Genomic DNA, 26339 nt, shown 5'->3' with positions numbered 1-26339 from the left:
ACACGCTCATTCTCTTACTCTCTTACTCACTCACTCACTCACTGTATACGTGTGTGTGTGCTTTTGTCTCCCAGGAGGAGTAAGAGAGAGGGGAAACTGAGAAAGAGAGTTGTAGAGAGAGAGGAGAGGAGGATGGAGAGAGATACCTGCCCCCCCCATCATTGCAGCGCTCCCTACTGGCCAGTGCATGCTACTGCAGCGCAACAACACACAACCTCAACCCTTCCTGGACGGACACACACACACAAGCTGCAGCATTTGACCGCTACTGCAACCATATCAATCCATTAGAAATGTTTTCAGACTCGAACCAACAGTCCTGTATTCAAGCTCTCCTCTCCCTCTGCTATAGACCCACCCCTGGCACACATACATATAGGATCTACAGTTTAAATCAAGTGTATTACTATATTATTATTTATATTATTACTATTACTACTATTGTTGTTATTATTATTATTACTATTATTGCTGCAAGTAAGTTGTTGTTGTTGTTATATTGAAACTTTATAATATCTTTAATGGTCCAGTTGAAACTCTTTAAAGTGGTTTGTCCCTGGTTTGTTCTTAAAGGCAAGCATGACTTCTCCAGTGTTATTCCCAGTGACTATTGTTGAGTTGTTCTCCTCCAGTGAAATCACATTTTTACTTAACACATACCAAAATTAGCTACTCAAAATGGTGTTGAGTTACAATTTGCGGGCTTGCATTTTTTTTCATGCTTATTTTCATGATGCAAGTACGAAGAACGGACATTTTCCGTAGCTAATGGCATTTTTGCATTGCGTACTTGTGTAAAGTTGAAGTTAGATTTAAGGCTGCTTCCCAGCTGGCGTATGAACTGTCCACACGTTGCACAACAAACCCACTGGATGAGTGTAGTCGTGTGTTTTTCCTGCTGTTTTTTGCTTGTCTTTTATTCCGAAATATGGAAACAGGCTACCCTCTAATGAACTGTATGCTCCCGCACCCCCACCCCACCCCTTTGGCGCGAGAAGACGAGGGAAGGCGATGCGGCATGTATCTTTCTATATTGTTGTTATACTTGATTCTCTGTGTGTTGAGCAGTGCAAATAATCACTGACTATACCTTACGTTTTAAATGATTACACACCATACTACAGTGTCATTGTGGTGACTACACTGCATTATTTGCATGAATTTGAAACACGACGATAAATTTGGTGTTATTGTTAATTGTGTGGATTTTTTTTACTGAATGCTGGTGATCTATGAACTCCTATGTCTATTTTCTGAACTTTGTAAAGTGCATCAAAGTATTTTTGTCTGGAGAGCATACCGTCATGATGATGAGGATCGTGATGAGGATGGATAATGATGACAAATGTGTAATGATGATGCTGATAAACATGCTTTTGTACAGGCTCTATTGCTGAGGCAGAGTGGGTTGGTCACTAACAGTGTTTCATATGGTTATTGGTTTGATTTTATTGTGAACAGATTTGGTACCTATATATATCCAGGGGCATCATTTATAACATGTTAGTAAGCACAGATTTGATCATAAATTGTCCATATGGCAAAATCCACATCAACGATGTGATGACAATATGCAATTTACATAGATTTTGCATTAAGTTTTGTGATTTATAAATGAAAAGTGCTTTTTTTGTGAACAACTATTTATGGGTGTTGACATTTAATCATATTTTAAGAAATGATTACACAATTGTGTGATGGCAGAAATGTAATATAGCAACTAAGAACTTTTATAAATGAAGCCCCTGGTCCAGGGGACCCACATGGTGTGCAATGCAGGCTTTTGGTCCAGCCCAGCACTAACACACCTGATTCACCTAATCAAGGGCTTGATTGTTAGTTGATGAGTTGAATCGGGTGCATCAGTGCTGGGCTGGAACAACAAACTGCACATCGTGTGGTTCAGTAGAGTGTACCAGTATGTAGTGTCCCTCCCTCCCTGTTGACTTGCCTTGCTGTCTGGCGATGGACTTAATCCCAGGACCCCTAGGGGGAGCCACCATATACACTGAAGCACCTTTATTCAAAAGGTTTAGAAATTGGGTTAAACATTTGGGCTTGTCCTAAGACTTGCTCTGGCATACACACACTTTAAGGCTCCAGTCACACACGGGGCCATGCACTTTGTGTTTTTCCAGTAGTCCCTCACCTGTGTAGTCTCAGTAATAGGATCAGAGCTAATCAGGCCAGCTAACACCTTCAGGTTAAGGTCACTCAGAGAGATGGCATTACCTCACACGGTCATTGATGAAACGAAAACTGTTTGTGTGCGTGCGTGTGTGCGTGTATATTCGTCCTATCCCGCTCTAGTTACATAAAGCCAACCGCTCCAGTATTAGTAGAGTCCTGTTAGTCCTAACCTTCATTTTAAGTCCTCTGTAGAGAGTCAACTATGGGCTTGCCATCAGACTCACATCATCCACTTTCACAAGATGAGTTTGTAAATGTGAATCCAATATTTCTCTTCTTGGTTCTTCTTCATTGACGATGAATTCTGTTCTTCCAATGAGCATTCCTCTATAACAATGATGTGTGTTGAGGTGTTATACAATATGTTACCAATAAAGAGAACTCTTGTCAATGCTAAGATCAGCTGTGTCTAGATCTCTTTCCGACACCAAGGGAAACACACACATCTGCTAAATCATATTGGGAGCAGAATAAGCACTATTGGCTGAAACCTTGTGTGTGGGTTTTTGTTTTTACACTTCCTCTTCCAATTATAATGTGGGGAGGTCAAAAATAATGAAAAAATATCTACCAAATCTATTAATTTTAAAATGTTGTTTACTTATCCTTGCCATTATCGTACCTGATGATAATGTTTTTGCTAACGTACGATCTGGGTCACCGGTTTGCCTGGGAAAAGGTTGAATACCCCTAAATAGGTAATTGATCAGATCAACGAATGGAACAGTGATTGCCGACAGAGTTTAGTGTGAGGAACCTGTCCATGCCCAGTTTATAACCAATAAAAGACCATTCAACTCCTTATTATTCCATATTAAAAGCTACACGTGTACACACCTATTTTATGACTTAGTTACAATATCATTATTAAAGGCTACATCGCACATTGTTTTGTAGCACAAGGTTACACTTACTGCTGTTAAAGGTCAAATGCAGCCATTTTTATCTCAATATCAAATCCTTTCTGGATAACAATTAAGTACCTTACTTTGTTTGTTTTCAATTATAGTTGTCAAAAAGAAACAACAGCTTGTTAGCAAAGAGCAATTTCTCAAACAATAATTTAGCTAGGACTGTCTATGAGTGGTCTGAGTTGGGAGGGGAAAACTGAAAACTGGATGTTATTGGCAGAGTTTGGAACTTAATTTTTTTATTGGTCTATTAACTAATTTACCACCTGGTGATGTCGCCAGGCAGGCCAAAACACCATCCCACCAAATTTCACAGTATTATTCCAACCTTATATTGTGGAAATATATACAAAACACGGGAAATCATGTTTTTGACTGTTCTGGGCCTTTAGATTATGCATTTATGGCAGAAAATCGTATGTTTTTCTGACCAAATATATCCTCCCACAGGGCAAAAACTCTGAAATTACGTTGAATCAAAGTGGAAAACTGATTGGATTTGCAAAAAATCCTCAACGTAAGAGAATTTCGCATTTCCCCCCCAATGTCTATCTGCAGGCTGCTAGCTAGCTAGGGGACACTGGTAGATAGTATCCTTCGCACCCGCCTACCAAGCACTGCCTTCCGGCAGTTCTGTTAATGCTACGGCGAGGAAAGTAGCTAGCTAGCTAGCTAGGACAGGTACACCACAGGTACACCAACAATTAGCAATATGTTTCACCGGATGTAGAGATCTGAAGCATCCGGTTGGCGTTCCACGATGATAGGAAGCCCAGGGGCCGGCAGTGGGAGAAGATGGAGCTAGATGGATTTTGGCCGAAATTCTATAAATTTTCTCATCGATGAAACATTTGATCTCAATACAGTTCTCTGTTCCTAAAACTAGAATATTAAAACATTAATGCATGCTTTTGCGGCACAGTCGATAGCGCGCCGGGCCTTGGGCTAGAAGGTCGAGGGTTCGAGACCTGCTCCCTGCTGTTTCATTACAATATGTTATGAACAGAGTGGACTACGTATTGTAGACTTCACCCTTTATCAAAGTTTACAAAAATTGCGTGGTTTATAGATGCAAGAGCGAATTGTTGCAAACGTGCGTTTCATAAAGTAGGCGTTCCCTAAAGGGAATATGCAAATATATGCTAGAACGTTCCAATAGAATCTCGCAAGCTCGAGCTTGGCTCTGCCCACCTCCTTGCATTGTTCTGCCCACTATGATTAATTTGCTCCAATTGGAAACGACAGGCTGTGCTCTGTCTTATGTTATTTAAAATATATATTTGTGTACACAGTGTCCTTCACCCCTGCCTGCCAAGCACTGCTTTTCCGCAGTTCTGTTACCGTTACGGCGAGGAAGTAGCTAGCTAGTGTAGCCAATCCACCACCACATAGTGATTACCTTCACCGTAACGTTAAAATAACGCTGACAAAGCAGTGCTCGGCAGGTGGGGGCGAAGGACACTGTGTGCCGGTGTACTAACTAGCTTGCAGCATCAATGAGAATGGGCGCGGCAGGTAGTAAGTGACGCGGTCATGTAGCAAACGTAGTCTACAGATAGACCCTGTTTTAATGATTTCACGTTGAATTCGTGTTAGTTGACAACTCAACCAACATGTAATCTAAACTAGACGTTGAACAGTCCAATAATAAAGTAGATCACATGTACCTTATCTCTTACATAAAGAAAGCAGAAAATGTGTGCACCTCGCTCCTCTTCTACAAGGATGACGTAACAGTGTGACGAGCACTTGAGTCGGACAGTGCGATCAGAAAGCCTGCCAGCCAGTTGACAGAAGAGACATACGGTGAGAACAGTCTCGGAAGGCGTCTAGCAAGCAAGTTAAAACCTAGTAGCCTACGAAAAGCCTCGAAGTCGCGCAAAGTAAGTACAGTAGGCGCTTTCTAAAATTATTATTGCGCTATTTGAGCAAAACGCGCCAGTCATAGCTTTTTAGACCGTGTCTATAGGTTGTCGAACTCGTGGGTATTGCAGTTTTCTTATTTGTCTAAATATATACATTTACCGGGTCCTTTATTTATATATATATATATTGTATTTATTGTATATATATATATATATATACAAATCTAAAAGCATGAATTATATGTTTACCAGCCAAGTATAGGCTACCAGTAGCTGACACACATGATGCGCGCACAAAGCGCAATGCAAGGTCACGTGTTGGGTAGCGGTGCGTGGGTAAAATCACTGGGGAAGCCAAGCCAGCAAAAAAAGCCATATTTCAACCAATGTGATAATTGCGTTGCTTGCTCTATAACCCATTCGTTCATATGCCACAGTGATATACAATTGGCAGACACAACAAAAAAACTACAGTCACACAGTGGTGGAATAAATTCAACCACACATATGTTTGTTTCATCCCAAAACCGGAGAACAACATCTGTCTGGTGAAGTCCACAAAGCAAATATTGCATGTAACATGCAGTTACATAACCTACAGCATGGTCAAGCAAGTTGATGTTTCCGACAGTTTACTGAACAAGTACTGATTTAGAACCACTGAGAGACAGGAGCACTACCTATTCCAGCACAATTTAAACATTAAAACATTATCCAATCAACAAGGATATACACTTAGTCTAATATAGTTAAAACAAACTTAAATGTGTGTGCTCAAGTAAATCAATGTTGCTAAATAACATGTGGCTGTCTATGGTATGGATTTCTGTGTGTGTGTGTGCTCAAGTTTAAAAAAACATGGACCTACCCTACTTGTAGACTAGAAGCCAATGCCATCCTCCTCATAACATGAGAGACTGTCATACAGTAGGCCTAGTACACGCTTTTAGTTTTTGTTTAATATTTTCAACTTGTGTGTTGATTTACCGTGCAGTGGCCCAAACAGATGTGTGTGTGTATATACACACACACACAAACTAGCTAGCTTTTTTATTTGAATTGTATTTATTTAACTAGGTAAGTCAGTTAAGAACAAATTCTTATTTACAATGATGGCCTACCCCGGGCCAAACCCTCCCCTAACCAGGATGACGCTGGGCCAACTGTGCGCTGCCTTATGGGACTTCCGATCACGGACGGTTGTGATACAGCCCGGATCAAACCCGGGTCTGTAGTGACGCCTCTAGCACTGTGATGCAGTGCCTTAGACCGCCGCGCTACTCTGTCCCCTTTTAGCTAGTTGAAAAGCGAAGCACATGTGTGTTAAGTACGGAAAATGTGGGCAAGACATAATGCATATATATCTGGTGGACATCGGGCATAAAAGCCAATTTATGGTCATTCCGGGTTCTGTATTGGCCATACAGCATTTATTGCAATGCAGCCTCTGCAGAAGTCAGGGCATTCATACTTCTTGCAGAGCAGCGCTGTTGTGAGGGACGTTGTCAAGGAAGTGAGTTTGTGTTTATACAGGACAGACCGCCCCCACCTACAGTCAACCAATCATGTCAATGCGGGACTATATGAAGCCCTCCGCATTGTTTCAAAATTTGGGTGGTGCACCGAGCTTGATTTGGCCTCCGTAAGCCTCTGGAGGCTCTGCAATTGTGTCACACCCTCCGTACGGATTCTCTGGACCTCATTGCTGGATCAAGCGTACTGTAAATCGGCTTTAACTTCCTCACATGGGCAACAATGAACCAGCTAAGTTAGCTAGCTAGTTAACGTGAGCCTACTAGGCAACATCTAGGCTACATATTGAACTTCAATTGTCTCACACTGTTATAATCATTGGCCTGTACGGAGAATTAAGTCAAAACCAGAAGTCCAAATCGCCCTCCATCCATGGCTTAGGAAAGGGCCGATTTTAGCTAGCTGGCTGCTGCAGTACAACACAATCAGAGCAGAAACAGACAAGTTTTTCTGACATTTACATTTGCCTTTGATGTAATTTGATTGGTGTGAAGCCTATCCAACCTGGCCTCCCTTGGGGGGTGGTTTTGCTGTGCCAGGACTACCCACAGTTTAGCTCAGCTCAATGCTGTTTGGCAAATTATTTTATAATTGTTTTATCAAAGGGACGCCAAACGCATGCTGGCATCAATGAAATGCTATGTCGGCAACATGTCATACACTTTGTCCAGACAGCATGAGATACATGCACTACACATACTAAGACAAAGGGGCACTGTTTCCCTCACTCTGATGATTTCTCTTGTGAGATATAGATTCAGATACTTGAAGGAAAATGATGAACACAGAGAGATGAAAGAAAAATAGTTTTATCATTTTAAATGTTTAATTGTTCAAATATTTTGGGAAGCCTGCCTTCCCTTGGCATCCATAACTACACGCCACTGCATGTGTTTTGACATGCTACTGACTGGCTCTACAGTCGTGGCCAAAAGTTGAGAATGACACATTAATTTTCACAAAGTTTGCTGCTTCAGTCTCTTTAGATATTTTTGTCAGATGTTACTATGGAATACTGAAGTATAATTACAAGCATGTCATAAGTGTCAAAGGCTTTTATTGACAATTACGTGAAGTTGATGCAAAGAGTCAATATTTGCAGTGTTGACCCTTCTTTTTCAAGACATCTACAATCCGCCCTGGCATGCTGTCAATTAACTTCTGGGCCACATCCTGACTGATGGCAGCCCATTCTTGCATAATCAATGCTTGGAGTTTGTCAGAATTTGTGGGTTTTTGTTTGTCCACCCGCCTCTTGAGGATTAACCACAAGTTCTCAATGGGATTAAGGTCTGAGGAGTTTCCTGGCCATGGACCCAAAATATTGCTGTTTTGTTCCCCGAGCCGCTTAGTTATCATTTTTGCCTTATGGCAAGGTGTTCCATCATGCTGGAAAGGGCATTGTTCGTCACCAAACTGTTCCTGGATGGTTGGGAGAAGTTGCTCTTGGAGGATGTGTTGGTACCATTCTTTATTCATGGCTGTGTTCTTAGGCAAAATTGTGAGTGAGCCCACTCCCTTGGCTGAGAAGCAACCCCACAAACGAATGGTCTTAGGATGCTTTACTTTTGGCATGACACAGGACTGATGGTAGCGCTCACCTTGTCTTCTCCAGACAAGCTTTTTTCCTGATGCAACAAACAATCTGAAAGGTGATTCATCAGAGAAAATGACATTACCCCAGTCCTCAGCAGTCCAATCCCTGTACCTTTTGCAGAATATCAGTCTGTCCCTGATGTTTTTCCTGGAGAGAAGTGGCTTCTTTGCTGCCCTTCGTGACACCAGGCCATCCTTCAAAAGTCTTCGCCTCACTGTGCATGCAGTTGCACTCACACCTGCCTGCTGCCATACCTGAGCAAGCTCTTTACTGGTGGTGCCCCGATCCCGCAGCTGAATCAACTTTAGGAGACGGTCCTGTCGCTTACTGGATTTTCTTGGGTGCCCTGAAGCCTTCTTCACAACAATTGAACCGCTCTCCTTGAAGTTCTTGATGATCCGATAAATGGTTCATTTAGGTGCAATCTTACTGGCAGCATATCCTTGCCTGTGAAGCCCCTTTTTGTGCAAACCAATGATGACGGCACGTGTTTCCTTGCAGGCAACCATGATTGACAGAGGAAGATCAATGATTGCAAACACCACCTTCCTTTTGAAGCTTCCAGTCTGTTATTCGAACTCAATCAGCATGACAGAGTGATCTCCAGCCTTGTCCTCGTCGACACTCACACCTGTGTTAACGAGAGAATCACTGACATGATGTCAGCTTTTTCTTTTGTGGCAGGGCTGAAATGCAGTGGAAATGTTTTTTGGGGGGGATTCAGTTCATTTGCATGGCGAATTAATTGCAATTCATCTGATCACTCTTCATAACATTCTGGAATATATGGAAATTGCCATCATACACACTGAAGCAGCGGACTTTGAAAATGTATATTCGTGTCATTCTCAACTTTTGGCCACGACTGTATACAGTTTAGCACAGAATTGTCTGGGCTCCAGGGCCGTGCACAGACCTTTCAGGGGGTAGCTGCTCAAATTGAAGAAAAACATTTTTACATATATTTTTGGGATGCTTACAGGGATCAAAATCAAATAGCTAAATGATCCTTGGTATGACCATCTTAAGACAATTTGATATGTTAGCTTAGTAGAAATCCAGGCCTTTAGACCTTAGGAGACATGATTGACATTGGGAAAAGAGGATGGATTATCAGCTGATCGTTGATGATTGGGACTCCCTAAAAACACACCACTTCGATACAGCTACGACCGGAATTTACTTTTTCGTAGCAGGTTAGAACTTACACAGCAGTTTTACGAGAATTAAAGTAGCTGCACTTGAGTTTGTTTCACCTTATACTACAGTGGGCTAAATCAGGGTCACACAGAGTGTTTCTTGGTAGACTTAATCAAATCTTCTCTGAAACAAAAGTATACACCTCACATACAGTACCAGTCAAAAGTTTGGACACACCTACTCATTCCAGGGTTTATTTGAATTTTTACTATTTTCTACAAAAATAGTGAAGACATCAAAACTATGAATCAGAGAGGTGCGGGGGGCTGTCTTAATCGACGTCCACGTCTTCGGCGCCCGGGGAACAGTGGGTTAACTGTCTTGCTCAGGGGCAGAACGATTTTGAACTTGTCAGCCCTGGGATTCGATCCAGCAACCTTCCGGTTACTGGGATATACATCACAGAAGACTGAAATATTGTATTGACATTTCTTTGGAAGTATCCCAAAAAATGATGCTGAATTATGATTTAGACTGGCTGAGAAAAACTTCTTGCCTGCCTGGCTCATCCCAACTCCCAACACATTCATTACTATGGGACAGCTAGAGATTGAATTTCTATATTGACACTGTGTGTGTGGGGGGGGGGGGGGGGGAGGGTGTCAGTGTGTGTGTTTCAGCCTGTTTCAGTGTGTAGGTCTACGTGTGTGTATATACGTGGAGGAGTGGGTGTCTAAGTGTGAATGTGACTAAGGTATTTTTTTAGCAGACTCTTATTTGCCATTTAGGCAGCCTGGTCTAAATACATAAATAATGATATATGATCCAGCCCATTTCATAAATGTGTTACATGTGCACACAGCACAGGCTGGGTCAGTGGGAACTGGGAAGTATGCCTGTGTGTCTGTCTGATTATGTACTCTCTCTCTTTAACGATTTACAGGACTGGACCAACGAGTGAGAGAGAGTAAAAGAAATTAGCAGTAGAGAGAGGACACCCTGTACTCTGTGTGTACCGTGCTCCTGGAAGAAGTTTCCTGTAGGCCCCAGAACCAGGATCAGCTGCCCCTCCTCCAATCTCAATCTTAATCTCAGGAGGGAAGCACACAACTGAACTAAAATCAGCATCTAGAGGATAACTTCCTCCTAATCCTGGCGTTCCCTGGAGACAGGTGTTTTTGATCTACTTCCAGGTTTAGCGAGAGGAGCCACTGCTGATAGGCTACCATGCACCGCTTAAGGACTACGGTTGTTAGGCTGCGGCCTATCACGGCCCCCCAGACAGCCAAGAGCCAATCAGAGCCCAGGTTGGCAGCAGTGAGAGGGGCTTTGAGGACGTTTCAGCCAATGAGGAGTTACACTGCGTCGGTGTCGGCCGAGCCTTTTCTGAATGGGACTAGTTCTAATTATGTGGAAGAGATGTACTACGCGTGGCTGGAGAACCCTAGGAGTGTACACAAGGTAGGAGACTGTGTGTGTGTGTGTGCGTGTGTGTGCGTGTGCGCGCACACACATGGAGTTGCTTCCCAGGACTATGGCCTCTATGTTCAAAACGCAGTGGGACAAGAGTTATGCAAACACCACGATCAATAACCTTTGGTCAGGGCAAACACACATGAGCGCATACACACTAGTGATGCGCAGGTTGACTCATAACTCGCAATACCTGTGGTTATATCCGCGGGGCGAGCGGGTTTAGGGTCAAGAAGTATTGTGTGGATGAAGGGCTGGTGGGCGGTTTTGAATAAAGAGAAAACAATGCATTAAAAATCCATAAATATATCATTCTTGTGCAATTCATATCTATAGGCTACATTTAGGGTTTTCTTTCAAAAATAAAACTGACGTTGGTGCGTAAGCCTAAGCTTTAGGGCCCTAGCTGTACGCACGCCAAATAAACAGCAATTGCCAAATGCTTTTGGGAGCTTGGACAGAAAAAGTTCGGTCCACTGAGGCAAAAAAGACAATGCCGGAGTTTAATTCCTTAAGAGAAAAGCTGGGAAATGGAGAGTTGAAAATAAAGAGAAGGGAAGGCCAGAACAGTTGCCTAATGTTTGGGAAAGATGTTTTGTGTGGTGATTGTTGTTGTTTATTTACATTGGATAAAACTGGAGAACTGGATAAAACTAGAAAATGGTATATCATACGCTACAGTTGAGGAACAATGGAAAAGTAATTCTGCTTTGATAAACTTGTAACTCCACTTTTGGAAAATGGCCCTTGAATGTTTTAGTGCACCTACTAGAGAGCACTTCTTTGTCTACACCCATTCGGCATCATTCACATCCTCTTTTTTATATATATATATATTTTATTTAACCTTTATTTAACTAGGCAAGTCAGTTAAGAACAAATTATTATTTACAATGACAGCCTACCCCGGCCAAACTCAGACGACGCTGGGCCAATTGCGCGCCGCCCTATGGGACTCCCAATCACGGCCAGATGTGACACAGCCTGGATTCGAACCAGGGACTGTGGTGACACCTCTTGCACTAAAAGATGCAGTGCCTTAGACCACTGCGCCACTCCGGAGCGCTTAAGCCTTAGTCCCACCCATCTGTTTAGTTATTCAAATTTGAGGCCATGTGAGTACAGAGTGAGTACGGTAGTGTGCTAAATAAATAGTGACCATATCATATAGCTGACATCTTAACTTTAGCTAATTTGTATTTGTTATTACAGGAAAATAAACTCTCAACAAGATCATTATTTGCAAGTTATTGGCGAGCTAATTACAGAAAATTGCTTATGGTTGTGAGTGTGACGAAATAAATGCAGGGCATTCTACCAGAACATTTTAGAACTTGGAAACTGTCACTTTGGCCTAACGTTATATTCTAATTTGACTTTGGTGCAGGTCATGTTTTTCTTCACATTACCATGTCTGTTTATTTGTCACATGCACAGGATACAGAAGGTGTAAATGTTACGCCCCTGAAAAAGGGGAGAAATAATCACGAGAGTGATAGGTGTTGTTTACTCAATGAAACTTTTAGTGCAATTTTTACATAAGTAGCACATTTTACAGAATAACAGATCTACAGGAAATAGATAGTTTTGTAGGGTACAAGGCTTATTCAAGTCACAACAGTATACACTGTACATCACTGAAACAAATACTATTTTCAATATAACTGTCAAGCACAAAGCTTTAACTCAGTAAACCATAACTCAATTTATCAACAGGCAATAAAGTGTTTGAGAAACCATTACACAAATAACACCGCAAAATATCTTATTAACAATGCACAGGTTCATTCACAATCGACATAAAATGGCAGCTACGTAGCAGTACGTAGCAGTACGAAGCTATTCTTCGCTGCAACCGAGCAGGGCTCATATTACTCTCTGCAAACTTAACTAACTTCCTCAATATGTTACTAAGACACACCTTAAACACTCTTGACATGTTAGTGAGTTATAACATTTAAATTACTCTTTTTTTATGATCAATAACGTACCTGAAAAAGGGGAGAAATAATCACGAGAGTGATAGGTGTTGTTTACTCATTGAAACTTTTAGTGCAATGAGAAAAAGACCGCGATTTCTCCAGGACCTTCAGTGGAGACCCAGAGCAATCGATCTCAGGCTCATAGATTAAGAGCATTTAGTAGATCACAGATTAACACTTTTACCCACGACAAAATAAAGTAATCAACATAACGTTTACACATTCCTCTCACAATTCATACCCTTTGTATGCTTGACGGATTTTAACACAATTATATAAATGTTATCAATCTATATCAACTAATACTGAATGCATGATCGTTTTAACCTTAGATGTTTTAAGATCCTCACATACTATGATCTTACTAATACTTTTTAATGTATAACAGGCTATTAGTATTTTCTTTAACCTGTCACATAAACGGTACAATGAAATTGTTACTTGCATAGTGGAGTATTTTTGTTTAGACATGCAGCTAGCTAGCTAAACAATGAACCAGAATCCCAACTCATAACGTTACTACCCTGTATGAATCTGCTGGTAGCTAAAACTAACCAAATAGCTAAGTTCAACGTTAGCTAGCTAGCTAACATTAGGCAATAACTAGCAATGCAAATGGCTCTGAGATATAAATAGTATTACTACACAGATCATACACGTAACGTTAGCTAGCGAGTCAATCAGCTAACGCCAGCTAGCTAGCTAACAGTACAATGAGAGCAACTTTCTAACAAAATTAGAAACGTACAATATAGGAAAATATAGCTAGCTAGACTTTCCTACCCGTATACATGGATGAATTCTTCTCCCTCTCTTTCACAGATGCCATGGCTGCCCTTAGTTTGAAGATGTAATCCGAAGACAGGTGTTTTATATAACAGTCTTCTATGTGTTCTCTTTTTGACTCCCTCCGCATTATTTGCATTCAAATTCCAGAATTGTATCCATCTCCTTAGCTATCATACTCTGCTTCCACTGGGCATTCCACTGATTTCAAAACTCGGTCCTCCAGAAAGTGGAGAGCATTAGAAACACTTATGCAGTTCTTTGTAATATCTTTCAAAATAGCCACGTTAGAAAAGATTACCTTGGGGGGATAAAATGGCGCCGTAGAGAAAACACAGCATTTCAGAGAGCTCATTAGCATAGCTAACACAATTGTGGATCTGGTGATTCAAAAGATGACTGATAACATTACTAAAGGAATAGGAACGGTCTTGGAGGCAATAGCAGGCCATTCAGTCGAACTACAGAAGGTTGTCAAGCGTGTTGATAAGGCGGAAGGAAGAATTGGTACTGTGGAAACTCTTAACTACATCAATGGACACTAGGATAAAGGCACTCGAGAAACAGGTGCGTGAAATGGCAGAGCACATTGATGACTTGGATAACCGAGGACGCAGATGCAATATCCGTGTGGTGGGACTCTCGGAAAATCTGAAGGGTCACGTTCAGTTAAATTCTTTGAAGAATGGATTCCTGGCTACCTACAAATGGATACTAAGGCTGGTCGTGTGAAGCTGGATAGAGCCCATCGCTCTCAAACATCGATACCCGGTCCCAACCAGCGCCCACGGCCAGTGGCTATAAAGTTCCATAACTTCACCGACAAGCAGCGCGTTATGGATGCGGCTAGACGCATCAGATCTGACGGTATTCAACGCCAAGGTCCAATGGTCTCATTCTTCAATGAATACACACGAAGACGCAAGGTGTTTGAGGTGATTATGCAGACTTAAGAGTCTACATTGGAGATTTGAAATCCCCTGCATGTTAGCTAGCGGGGAAACCCCCTTTTGGAACTTGACATGTATATTTTTCTGTGGTAGTATAGTTCGGGTTCAGGGTTCATATAGTTTGGTTTGGCCCGGTGAGAATGGGGAGAGTTTAAGCCATGGGGAAAGGTACAACCCTATCTTTACAGTAGGATTCAGTCTGCATATTGGTTAGTCAAAGTGCAATGGCAGGTAACAGACTGTGTTTATGTACATGGAACATTAGAGGGAGCCATAACCCAATTAAAATGAAAAAAGTACAAATGAAATATTGATATTTCTCTGTTGCAAGAAACTCATTTGGATGATAAGGAGCATCTGAAATTGCAACAAGGGGGGTTTGGCCAAGTGTTTTTCTCATAATTTACATCCAGAAGTAGAGGTGTGGCAATTCTTATGAAAAAGAATCTACCACTTAAGCTGTTGAATTGTGTGGAAAAATACATTTGCTTGTTTTGTTATAATTTAAGGTACACATTTCCATGATGAATATTTACTGCCCACCCACCTGATTTCCTCACTAAGGTATTCCTAGACTTCTCAGAATTTAACTCAGACACTGCAGTGATTGGAGGAGATTTTAATTGTTTTTTGAACCCAGTTATTGACAAGTTTCCCAGCAGCATAGCTTCACCCTCTCCTCAAGCTAGGTCGCTTAAAGGTATTTGTGATGATCTGGGGTATGCTGATGTCTGGAGAACCGTTCATCCCTCCAACAGAGAGTTCACTTTTTACTCTGCACCTCATGGATGTCAGACTAGAATATATTACTTTTTTATGCCCAGGATGTCTTTGCAGTCTGTTTTATCTGCCGATATAGGAAGCATAATCATATCTGATCATGCTGAGGTGATCCTAGACATAAAACTCAAAGGGGCACCCAATCCATCAAGACATTGTCGATTGAATACAACCATTCTTAAAGACCATACATACATTTACATCATATTTTATTACAGAGTTTAAAGCATTTTTTTCTATAGACTCTTAATCAACAGATAACGCCTCGCTCTTTTGAGAAATCTGTAACGCGTACGCCAGGGTTCTGATTATGTCATACTCAGCCACTAAGAGGTGGAAAAACGTGAAAAGCAAAAAAACGTTAGAGGGTGAATTGGCAACTAAAAAATGTCCACTCCTGCTCTATTAAAGGAAATATCAGTCCTTAGTTCAACATTGGACTCTCTCCTAACACAGGATGCTGAAAAGAAAATGAGATTTGTCAGGCAAAAGCTTTATGAACATGGTGATAAACCTGGAAAATATTTGGTGTACCTAGCTAAAAAGAGAGCAGACTCCCAGTCAATTGCTACTATTACTGATTCTGATGGTAACCATTTATATGAAAATAAATGGATAAATGAGCAATTTAAGACATTTTATGCAAATATTTATGCCTCAGAAGTGACAAATGATGGACCCAAACTAATGGCGGACCTATTTTCTAAGATTGAGCTCCCAACTATTTCCAAAGAACAGAGGTCTCTCCTTAATGCCCCTATTACCAAGGAAGAGATAATGTTTGCAATTGAGAAACGGCAAAATGGTAGGGTCCCAGAACCAGACAGGTTTTGTAGTGAGTTCTATAAGAATTCCACGGCCTGATCCTTGAGCCATTGCTTGATATGTTTAGCCACTCATTTTCAAATGACTGCATCCCTCAAACGCTGAGGGAAGCTAACATATCACTTATTCTCAAAAAGGGAAAATGCCCAGAGTTTTGTTCCTCATACAAACCGATTGCTCTTCTGAACGTGGATAGAAAATTGCTTTTTAAAATCCTACCCACATGACTAGAGGACTTATTGCCACTAATTGTGAAATGGGACCAAACTGGCTTCATTAAGGACCGTAACTCATGTAATAATGTCAGGCGGCTTCTTAATGTTATTCAAGCCTACCAACGAAGTGCTGTGGATGGTCTTCTCTCCCAAGATGCTGAAAAAGCATTTGACCGTGTGGAGTGGTCCTACCTATGCTTTGCTCTAACTAAATTTGGTCTAGGTGACAACTTTATAAAATCCTCAGTCTACTGTCCTTACTTATAGGCTAAGGTCAAAAAGCTACTCCACACACAGAGGTACCAGACAGGGATGTTCTTTGTCCCCTCGCCCTATTTGCGCTCGCTATGGAGGCCATAAGAGTAACACCTGCTATACATGGTCTGCTCATTGGTGACATTCATCATAAAATGAGTTTGAATATCAAAACATCATCAGCATACAAACTGAAAATTTGCATGGAAAATCTTTCCTGTTTCTTTTTTGTTATTGCATTTTCTCACCTGTCCCTAAATGTCTTTGCTGCTCGAGAGAAGTAGATGAAAGAGAACTTGACCAATGTCAAATAGATTGAAGCATTCTATCGATGTGTGACATTTTCTGGTGAGCAAGGGTTTATTTAGTCTACTAGGGCAACAAGTAATGACAGATGAGAAGCTGCATGTATAGTATCTAATTATAGACAAGTTGACTTAACAAATCCAGAGTGGCACAGCAGTCTAAGGTACTGCATCTCAGGGCTAGAGGCGTCACTATTCAGACCCTGGTTTGATTCCAGGCTGTATCACAACCGGCCGTGATTGGGAGTCCCATAGGGGGGCGCACAATTGGCCCAGTATCGTCCGGGTTAGGGTTTGGCCGGGGTAGACCGTCATTGTAAATAAGAATTTGTTCTTAACTGACTTGCCTAGTTTATTAATAGGATGTCATTCCAGAACAGATTTGTTCCATGTTTTTTGTGAGGTTGTTATTTATTCTCAGTGTCAGGAGGCCAGTGAGATGTTAGAAGAGAAGGTTTCTGATTAGGAACATTAGTTCATGGCAGCGTGTTGTTAGAATGACGTAGCTGTCAAAAGACAATGGACTTCTTTTTGGGATTTGCGTGTATTGTTAGGTATTACTGCACTGTTGGAGCTAGGAACATAAGCACTACGCTACACCCGTGATAACATCTGCAAAAATGTGTACGCAGCCAATCACATTTGATTTAGAGGCTGATGGTCTGTGTGTGTGTGTGTGTGTATGCTGAGAGTTGCAATATTGTGTGGTCTATAGGGGCATACGCAGATGTGCATACGCATGCATGCACACACACGCCACCCCCTCCCACACACACACACACATACATACATTTGCATTGAAGTTTAGCAGTCGTTGTGGTTTCTCTGTGGTATTCCAGTGACAACTGCCTAATCTCTAAAGCCCGTAAGCTCATTAGACTTCTCCCAGGTTAGAAACAGTTACACACCTGTGTGTGTGTGTGTGTGTGTGTGTGTGTGTGTGTGTGTGTGTGTGTGTGTGTGTGTGTCGTTGACCACATGGTTGACCCAGTCTTACTCAATATGCCAAGTCAGAGCCTGGAAGCTTCACCAGTGAACCAACTCAATGCCTGTGTGTCGTCATCATTGAATAGCTGTGTGTGTTTCTGTGTGTGTCTGTCTGTCCGTCTGTGTGTCGTTGACCACACGGTTGACCCAGTCTTACTCAATATGCCAAGTCAGAGCCTGGAAGCTTCACCAGTGAACCAACTCAATGCCTGTGTGTCGTCATCATTGAATAGCTGTGTGTGTCTGTCTGTCTGTCTGTGTGGGTTTTTACATGTATTTGTGTATATGTGCGTGTGTGGTTGTACATGCATGTCAAATCAATTCCAATCAAATTGTATTTGCCATTATTTTTCAGAATTTGCTTCTGTGTGTGCGTACGTGCCTGCATACATCCTATTTGTTTGACTGTGTGTGTGATACAGCTGTTCTAACAAATTGTTCTAGTTTATATATCCCAGAACTCTGATTATGAAATGGTGTGTGTTACTGCATCCCAGTATTTAGCCAGCTAAAGAATACTGGCTGGCCCACTTTTGAAGCATTCTCAGACACCTGCTCTGTTCAACCAATGCTTAACTTCTCTAGGGTAGGGGGCAGCATTCAGAATTTTGGCTGAAAAGCATGCCCAAATTAAACTGCCAGCTACTCATCCCCAGAAGATACGATATGCATATTATTAGTATATTTGGATAGAAACCACTCTGAAGTTTCTAAAACTGTTTGAATCATGTCTGTGAGTATAACAGAACTTATTTAGCAGGCGAAACCCCGAGGACAAACCATTCAGATATTTTTATGAGGTCACTCTCTTTTCAATTAGGTTTCATTGGGAAACCAGATTTGTAAGGGACCTGCTTGCAGTTCCTACCGCTTCCACTAGATGTCAACAGTCTTGAGAAATTGGTTGAGGTTATTCCTTTGTGTAATGAAGAAGTACGGCCATCTTGAACGAGAGTCACATGAAGTGTCCTGTTAGATAGAAGCGTGTGACCAGAAAGCTAGCTATAGTTGGTTTTAATCCTGTATTGAACACAGATCATCCCATCTTCAATTTTATCGATTTATTAACGTTAAAAAATACCTAAAGTTGTATTACAAAAGTAGTTTGACATTTTTTGGCAAAGTTTACAGGTAAACTTTGAGATATTTTGAAGTCACGTTTGAGCAAGTTGGAACCGGTGTTTTTCTGGATCAAACGCGCCAAATAAATGGACATTTTGGATATATATCGACGGAATTAATCGAACAAAAGGACAATTTGTGATGTTTATGGGACATATTGGAGTGCCAACAACAGAAGCTCGTCAAAGGTAAGGCATGAATTATATTTTTATTTCTGCGTTTTGTGTCGCGCCTGCAGGGTTGAAATATGCTTCTCTGTCTTTGTTTACTATTGTGCTATCCTCAGACAATAGCATTGTTGGCTTTCGCCGAAAAGCATATTTGAATTCTGACATGTTGGCTGGATTCACAACCAGTGTAGCTTTAATTTGGTATCTTTCATGTGTGATTTAATGAAAGTTAGATGAAGTGAGACAGTAGCGTCCCGCCTAAACTCAGATTTTTTGAATATAAATATGAACTTTACCGAACAAAACATACATGTATTGTGTAACATGAAGTCCTATGAGTGTCATCTGATGAAGATCATCAAAGGTCAGTGATTAATTTTATCTCTGCTTTTTGTTACTCCTCCCTTTGGCTGGAAAAATGGCTGTCTTTTTCTGTGACTTGGCTCATACCTAACATAATCGTTTGGTGGGCTTTCGTCGTAAAACCTTTTTGAAATCGGACACTTTGGCTGGATTTATAACAAGTGTATCTTTAAAATGGTGTAAAATACTTGTATGTTTGAGGAATTTAAATGAATTTGAATTTGGTGCCCTGCAGTTTCACTGGCTGTTGACGAGGTGGGATGCTACCGTCCCACATACCCTAGAGAGGTTAACATGGCTTACTGACCTAAAAACCAAGCTCTAGAAACTACTGTTCACTCAATGTTATTGTTCATGTTATTGCAAGGTATTTGTCACAAGTGTAGAGAGGAGTAGGCAGGAGGTAGTCACAGGTTTAGAACTACTAAACTTATTAAAGCACTATATATCTAAAAGCGGGACAAATTCCAAAGTGCAAAATAATAAAGTACTTAGGAAATAGTAGGAGAGATTCCTCTCAGGAAAACAAGCAGCATTTACAATGACCGACAAAAACAAATGGCAGAGCGAGTGTGTATATATATATGTATGTATGTATGTATGTATGTATGTATGTATGTATGTATGTATGTATGTATGTATGTATGTATGTATGTATGTATGTATGTATGTATGTATGTATGTATGTATGTATGTATGTATGTATATATATATATATATATATATATATATATATATACGTATATATATACAGTGATAGAGTGGGGATTGGAACCAGGTGTGTAATGATGATGAGACAAGTCCGGGGTTGATGAGTGAAGGGCGTTTGCCAGCAGCAGGTTCGGCAGCAGCTAGCAGCTTGGGGACGACCCCGGAGACGCGGTGCGAGTCGGTCGGGACGACGCCTGTGGAAGGCCTGAATGAGAGAATGGTCCAGGACGTCACGCGGCGGAACCCAGCACCGCTCTTCGGGACCGTACTCCTCCCAGTCGACCAGGTACTGGAGAGACCTCCATGACGCCGTCCAACAGACTGCGGACGGAGAACTCCGGGGCCCCCTCGACGTCCAAGGGAGGGGAGGTGCATCGTGAGGTCCAGCGCTACCCAAGGGACCAGCTGCCACCGGCCTGAGGATAGATACATGAAATGAGGGTGGGATGCGGTAATTGACGGTGAGCTGAAATCTGTACGTCACCTCATTGACTCTCCTCAGGTTATTGAACGTCTCCAGAAACCGCGGGCTCAGCTTCCGGCAGGGCAGGCGGAGGGGAACATCCTTCGTAGAATGCCAGACCCTGTCACCGGGGCCACACTGCGGAGACGATCAGCCTGCACCGTCTCCTGGAGGACGACGCAATGGAGAAGGGTGTGCGCTGTGTTCCATACCTCCTCGGCGCGCCGGAACCAATCGTCCACCGCATGAGCCTCGATCTGACTCCGGTGCCAGGCCCGGCTGATAGCCTAGAACACATTGAAAGGGTGTGAGGTTAGTGGAGGAGTGACAGAGGGAGTTTTGTGCATATTCTTCCCAAGGCAGAAACGCAGCCCACTCCCCCGGCCGGTCCTGACAGTAACTACGAAGGTAGTTAGTAGTTCCTGATTTATCCTTTCCACCTGCCCATTTGATTGAGGACAATACCAGGAGGTGAGCCTGACCATGACACCCAGTCATTCCATAAAGGCCGTACAGACACGGGAGGTGAATTGAGGATCACGGTCAGACACGATGTTCTCTGGGATCCCGCAGTGCCGGAAGACACCGCAGTCTGCATGGCTGTAGGGAGACCAGGCATAGGAATCAAACGACAGGCTTTGGGAAACCGGTCCACGATGACCAGGATGGTGATGTGCCCCTCCGAGGGGGGAAGATCTGTGACAAAGTCCACGGAGAGATGACACCAGGATCGTTGTGGAACCGACAGCGGGTGGAGTTTGCCATAGGGAAGGTGTCTCGGTGTCTTTCTCTGTGTGCAGGTGGGTCAGGAAGAGACGTAAACCCGGATGTCCTGGGCTAAGGTGGGCCACCAGTACTTGGTGGAGAGACAGTCGATAGTACGGGCTATACCCGGGTGCCCCGACACAGGTGCTGCATGTGCCCAGGCGAGGAGATGTCCTGCACATCAGAGGGCACGTAGATATGCCCCTCGGGACAGTGGGCAGGTGAGGGCTCCACGACAGGACCTACAATGCGGGACAGGGGATGAATGGGTGTCACTTTCTCCCTCTAATCCTCTGTGTCATGCACTCGGGACAACGCATCGGCCTTGACGTTCTTAGATCCCGACCGGTAGGAGAGGGTAAAGTCAATCCTGGAGAAGAATAGGCCCCACCTGGCCTGACACGGGTTCAGCCTCTTCGCTGCTCGAATATACACTAGGTTCCGGTGATACGTCCAAACAAGGAATGGGTGTAGAGCACCCTCCAGCCAGTTGTCGCCATGTTTTCCAGCGCCTTCTTGACGGCCAGCAACTCATGATCCCCCAGGTCGTAATTCCCCTCCGTGGGAGACAGCTTCCGTGAGTAGAAGGCGCATGGATGGAGTTTAGGCAGCGATCCAGTGCGTTGGAAGAGAATAGCCCCTACTCCAACTTCTGAGGTGTCCACCTCCACGATGAAGGGAAGAGATGGGTCAGGATGAGCCAGAACAGGTGAGTTTGTAAAACGTTCCTTGAGCACACAGAAGGCTTCGTTGGCCTCCTCAGTCCAGCACAGCTGTCTAGGACCGCCCTTCAAGACAGAGGTGAGAGGGGTCACCACTGTGCTGATACCCCTAATGAAGCGCCTGGAATAGTTGGCAAAACCTAGGAAGCTCTGCACCGCCTTTATGTTGGATGGAACAGGCCACGACCGTACTGCACTGATCCTCTGCTCTTCCATCTCCGCTCCCGCGGTGGATATCTGATAACCCAGGTAGGAGACCGCCTGCTGGAAGAATAGGCACTTCTCCGCCTTGGTGTACAGGTGATGCCCTATCAGCCTATCCAAAACAGACCTTACATGAGAGACATGTTGCTCGTGTGTAGTGGAGTAAACCAAGATGTTGTCTATGTACACCACTATACAGCGACCCAACATGTCTCTAAACACCTCGTTAACCTCTCTGAGATATGTGGGACGGTAGCGTCCCACCTCGACAACAGCCAGTGAAATTGCAGGGCGCCAAATTCAAACCAACAGAAATCCCATAATTAAAATTCCTCAAACATACAAGTATTTTACACCATTTTAAAGATAAACTTCTTGTAAATCCAGCCACAGTGTCTGATTTCAAATAGGCTTTACGGCGAAAGCACACCAAACGATTATGTTAGGTCAGCACCATAAAGCCATTTTCCAGCCAAGGAGAGCCCTCACAAAAGTCAGATATAGCGATTAAATTAATCACTAACCTTTGATCTTCATCAGATGGCACTCACAGGACTTCATGTTACACAATAAATGTGTGTTTTGTTCAATAAAGTTAATCTTTATGTCCAAAAACCTCAATTGAAATTGGTGTGTTATGGTCAGAAATGCATTGTCTCAAACAAACATCCGGGGAAAGTGTAACGAACGTCGTAATCCTCCTCGTCTGAGGAGGAGCAAGGATCGGACCAAAACGCAGCGTGGTATGTATCCATATTTATTTGAATGCTTTTCAACACGAACAAAAACAATAAACAGAATGAAACCAACGACGCTACAGTCCTGAACTTGAGAACATATAAAACATGAACGCACGAACAGGAACAATCACCTACAAACAAACAGTGAACACAGCCTACCTAAATATAGTTCCCAATCAGAGACAACGTAAAACACCTGCCTCTGATTGAGAACCATATCAGGCAAATGAGACACACCTAAACCAATGAGACACATTACATAGACTACACCCACCCAGCTCACGTCATGACCAACTAAACAAAGGAAATAAGGTCAGGAACGTGACAGAAAGTGCAGAGAGCCACATCAAATTACAGAAATCCTCATAATAAACATTGATAAAAGATGTTATCAATGTGTTATTCATGGGAATATAGATAAACTTCTCCTTAATGCAACCGCTGTGTCAGATTTCAAAAACGCTTTACGGCGAAAGCACACCTTGCGATTTATGTTTGGTAAGCGCAAAGTCACAGAAAAACATACAGACATTTTCCAAAGAAGGAGAGGTGTCATAAAAGTCAGAAATAGCATTATAAATATTCACTTACCTTTGATGATCTTCATCAGAATCCACTCCCAGGAATCCCAGTTCCACAATAACTGGGAGTGGGGGTTGTAAAGGGACTAGAGGAATGCGAAGTGATAAGGCCACTAACCGGTCTAGGAAATTACCTGCAGTACCTGAGTCCATTAGGGCAGGACTCAGTGGGGGACCAGGATAGTCCGGGAAGGTGACAGGAAGGAGGACGGGCTGGGTGGACAGAGAGGAGCAAGGCACATCGAAGGCCTACCTGGGAAGAAGCAGGAGCACTCCTCGGCCTATCGCTTCCTCACCTGGTTCTCCTTCTGGGACAGGTGTTCCAGGGGTGGTCTGACTCCCTGCAGTAGGAGCAGAGACCCTGTTGATGGCGACATTGACGTTCCTCTGGGGGAAGGTGCGTCATGCCTACCTCCATGGGGTCAGTCTTGCTGGAGGTTCCGGAGAGAGACCCGAACACCCGGGATGGGCGTCGACAGGCACGCAGGAGATTATCCAGGCGGATGGCCATGACGATGAGCTAGTCCAGCGTGAGGTCCTCATCGCGACAGGCCAGCTCGGTCTGGATGTCTGCCTGTAGCCTGCAGTGGAAAACCGTCAACAGGGCCTGGTCGTTCCAGCCAGTGGACGCAGCCACCATCCAGAGCGTACTCAGACGTTGTACTGGACCCCAGTACACTGTAGACTGAGGAGACGCTCACCTCCCTCTCGGTCCTCTGTAGGGTGGTCGAAAACTGCACTTCTGAACCGCCCCTCTCCCAGATGGCGTGCACACACTCTTTGTCCCTCTCGGAGGCCATCCTGGCATGACGAGCAAGGTGGAGGTCACACTGCAGGAGAAACCCCCTACAGTGAGCTGGGGTGCCGTCAAACCGCTCTGGGAGGGGCAGGTGGACATTGCTGATCAGACCTGGTGATGTAGATTGTGACTGGAACAACCGTGGGGAGCTGGGAAGGTGGTGGTGTAGCCTGCAGCTGGCGTATGGTCCGGAGCACCACGTCCATGGCAGTCCCGAGGTGCTCCTGGCACGAGTCGTGGTCTCCTATAGCGGAGAGGTTGGGATGTCCTGCTGCTTCCTTTTCTCTTGGGTCGGTCATTCTGTCACAAGTGTAGAGAGGAGTAGGCAGGAGGCAGTTGCAGGTTTAGAACTTCTGCATTTATTAAAGCATTATATATATCTTAAAGCAGGACGAAACCCAAAGTACAAAATAATAAACTACTCAGGAAATAGTAGGAAAACAAGAAACATTTACAATGACAGACAAAGACTTCTTCTACTTCTATGAGGTTTAACGGCGGTTGGCATCCAATTTGTTGCATTACCACCACCTACTACACTGGAATACAAGTCCCTTATACTTTGCTTGAAAAATACAAATGTAATAAATAAATACCCTACCGTCTAACACTACACTCACTAATTTCAAAATTATATAAAATTAACACCACCCTACTTCACTAATTAAATGTATTTATTCCTACCTCATGTCATCATCCTGAAAGGATGGGACATCACCACTTAACACACCCTGTAACTCTTCTGATGTCAAGTCTCGCACAGCAAAATACCATTCTGCAGATGCCACCACTACCTCAATTTGGTGTATTTGGTGTACCTAGCTAAAAAGAGAGCAGACTCCCAGTCAATTGCTACTATTACTGATTCTGATGGTAACCATTTATATGAAAATAAATGGATAAATGAGCAATTTAAGACATTTTATGCAAATATTTATGCCTCAGAAGTGACAAATGATGGACCCAAACTAATGGCGGACCTATTTTCTAAGATTGAGCTCCCAACTATTTCCAAAGAACAGAGGTCTCTCCTTAATGCCCCTATTACCAAGGAAGAGATAATGTTTGCAATTGAGAAACGGCAAAATGGTAGGGTCCCAGAACCAGACAGGTTTTGTAGTGAGTTCTATAAGAATTCCACGGCCTGATCCTTGAGCCATTGCTTGATATGTTTAGCCACTCATTTTCAAATGACTGCATCCCTCAAACGCTGAGGGAAGCTAACATATCACTTATTCTCAAAAAGGGAAAATGCCCAGAGTTTTGTTCCTCATACAAACCGATTGCTCTTCTGAACGTGGATAGAAAATTGCTTTTTAAAATCCTACCCACATGACTAGAGGACTTATTGCCACTAATTGTGAAATGGGACCAAACTGGCTTCATTAAGGACCGTAACTCATGTAATAATGTCAGGCGGCTTCTTAATGTTATTCAAGCCTACCAACGAAGTGCTGTGGATGGTCTTCTCTCCCAAGATGCTGAAAAAGCATTTGACCGTGTGGAGTGGTCCTACCTATGCTTTGCTCTAACTAAATTTGGTCTAGGTGACAACTTTATAAAATCCTCAGTCTACTGTCCTTACTTATAGGCTAAGGTCAAAAAGCTACTCCACACACAGAGGTACCAGACAGGGATGTTCTTTGTCCCCTCGCCCTATTTGCGCTCGCTATGGAGGCCATAAGAGTAACACCTGCTATACATGGTCTGCTCATTGGTGACATTCATCATAAAATGAGTTTGAATATCAAAACATCATCAGCATACAAACTGAAAATTTGCATGGAAAATCTTTCCTGTTTCTTTTTTGTTATTGCATTTTCTCACCTGTCCCTAAATGTCTTTGCTGCTCGAGAGAAGTAGATGAAAGAGAACTTGACCAATGTCAAATGGATTGAAGCATTC

General features: G+C 42.9%; 2 protein-coding genes across 6 annotated transcripts in view; both read left to right on the top strand.

Annotated features, from left to right (window-relative positions):
* The window catches only part of LOC129863675 (calcium/calmodulin-dependent protein kinase type II subunit beta-like), a 70440-nt gene extending 67853 nt beyond the window's left edge, over positions 1-2587 (top strand). For all 4 annotated transcript variants that reach the window (XM_055935825.1, XM_055935824.1, XM_055935823.1 and 1 more), the window contains one exon: positions 75-2587. The gene's annotated coding sequence lies outside the window, so the exon portion shown is untranslated. The remainder of the gene's footprint in view (positions 1-74) is intronic.
* A 2121-nt stretch (positions 2588-4708) lies between these two features.
* LOC129863674 (2-oxoglutarate dehydrogenase complex component E1-like) overlaps positions 4709-26339 on the top strand; it is a 62065-nt gene continuing 40434 nt past the window's right edge. Inside the window, exons 1-2 of one of the 2 annotated variants that reach the window (XM_055935820.1) lie at positions 4709-4984; positions 10180-10697. In XM_055935820.1, coding sequence (XP_055791795.1) covers positions 10464-10697 — 234 coding nt within the window. In that variant the 5' untranslated portion in view covers positions 4709-4984; positions 10180-10463. The remainder of the gene's footprint in view (positions 4985-10179; positions 10698-26339) is intronic. The other variant, XM_055935821.1, reaches the window with a different exon arrangement.

Source organism: Salvelinus fontinalis, chromosome 10, assembly GCF_029448725.1.
Source record: "Salvelinus fontinalis isolate EN_2023a chromosome 10, ASM2944872v1, whole genome shotgun sequence".
Taxonomy (NCBI): Eukaryota; Metazoa; Chordata; class Actinopteri; order Salmoniformes; family Salmonidae; genus Salvelinus; species Salvelinus fontinalis.
This window is presented reverse-complemented; position numbering and strand designations above follow the sequence as displayed.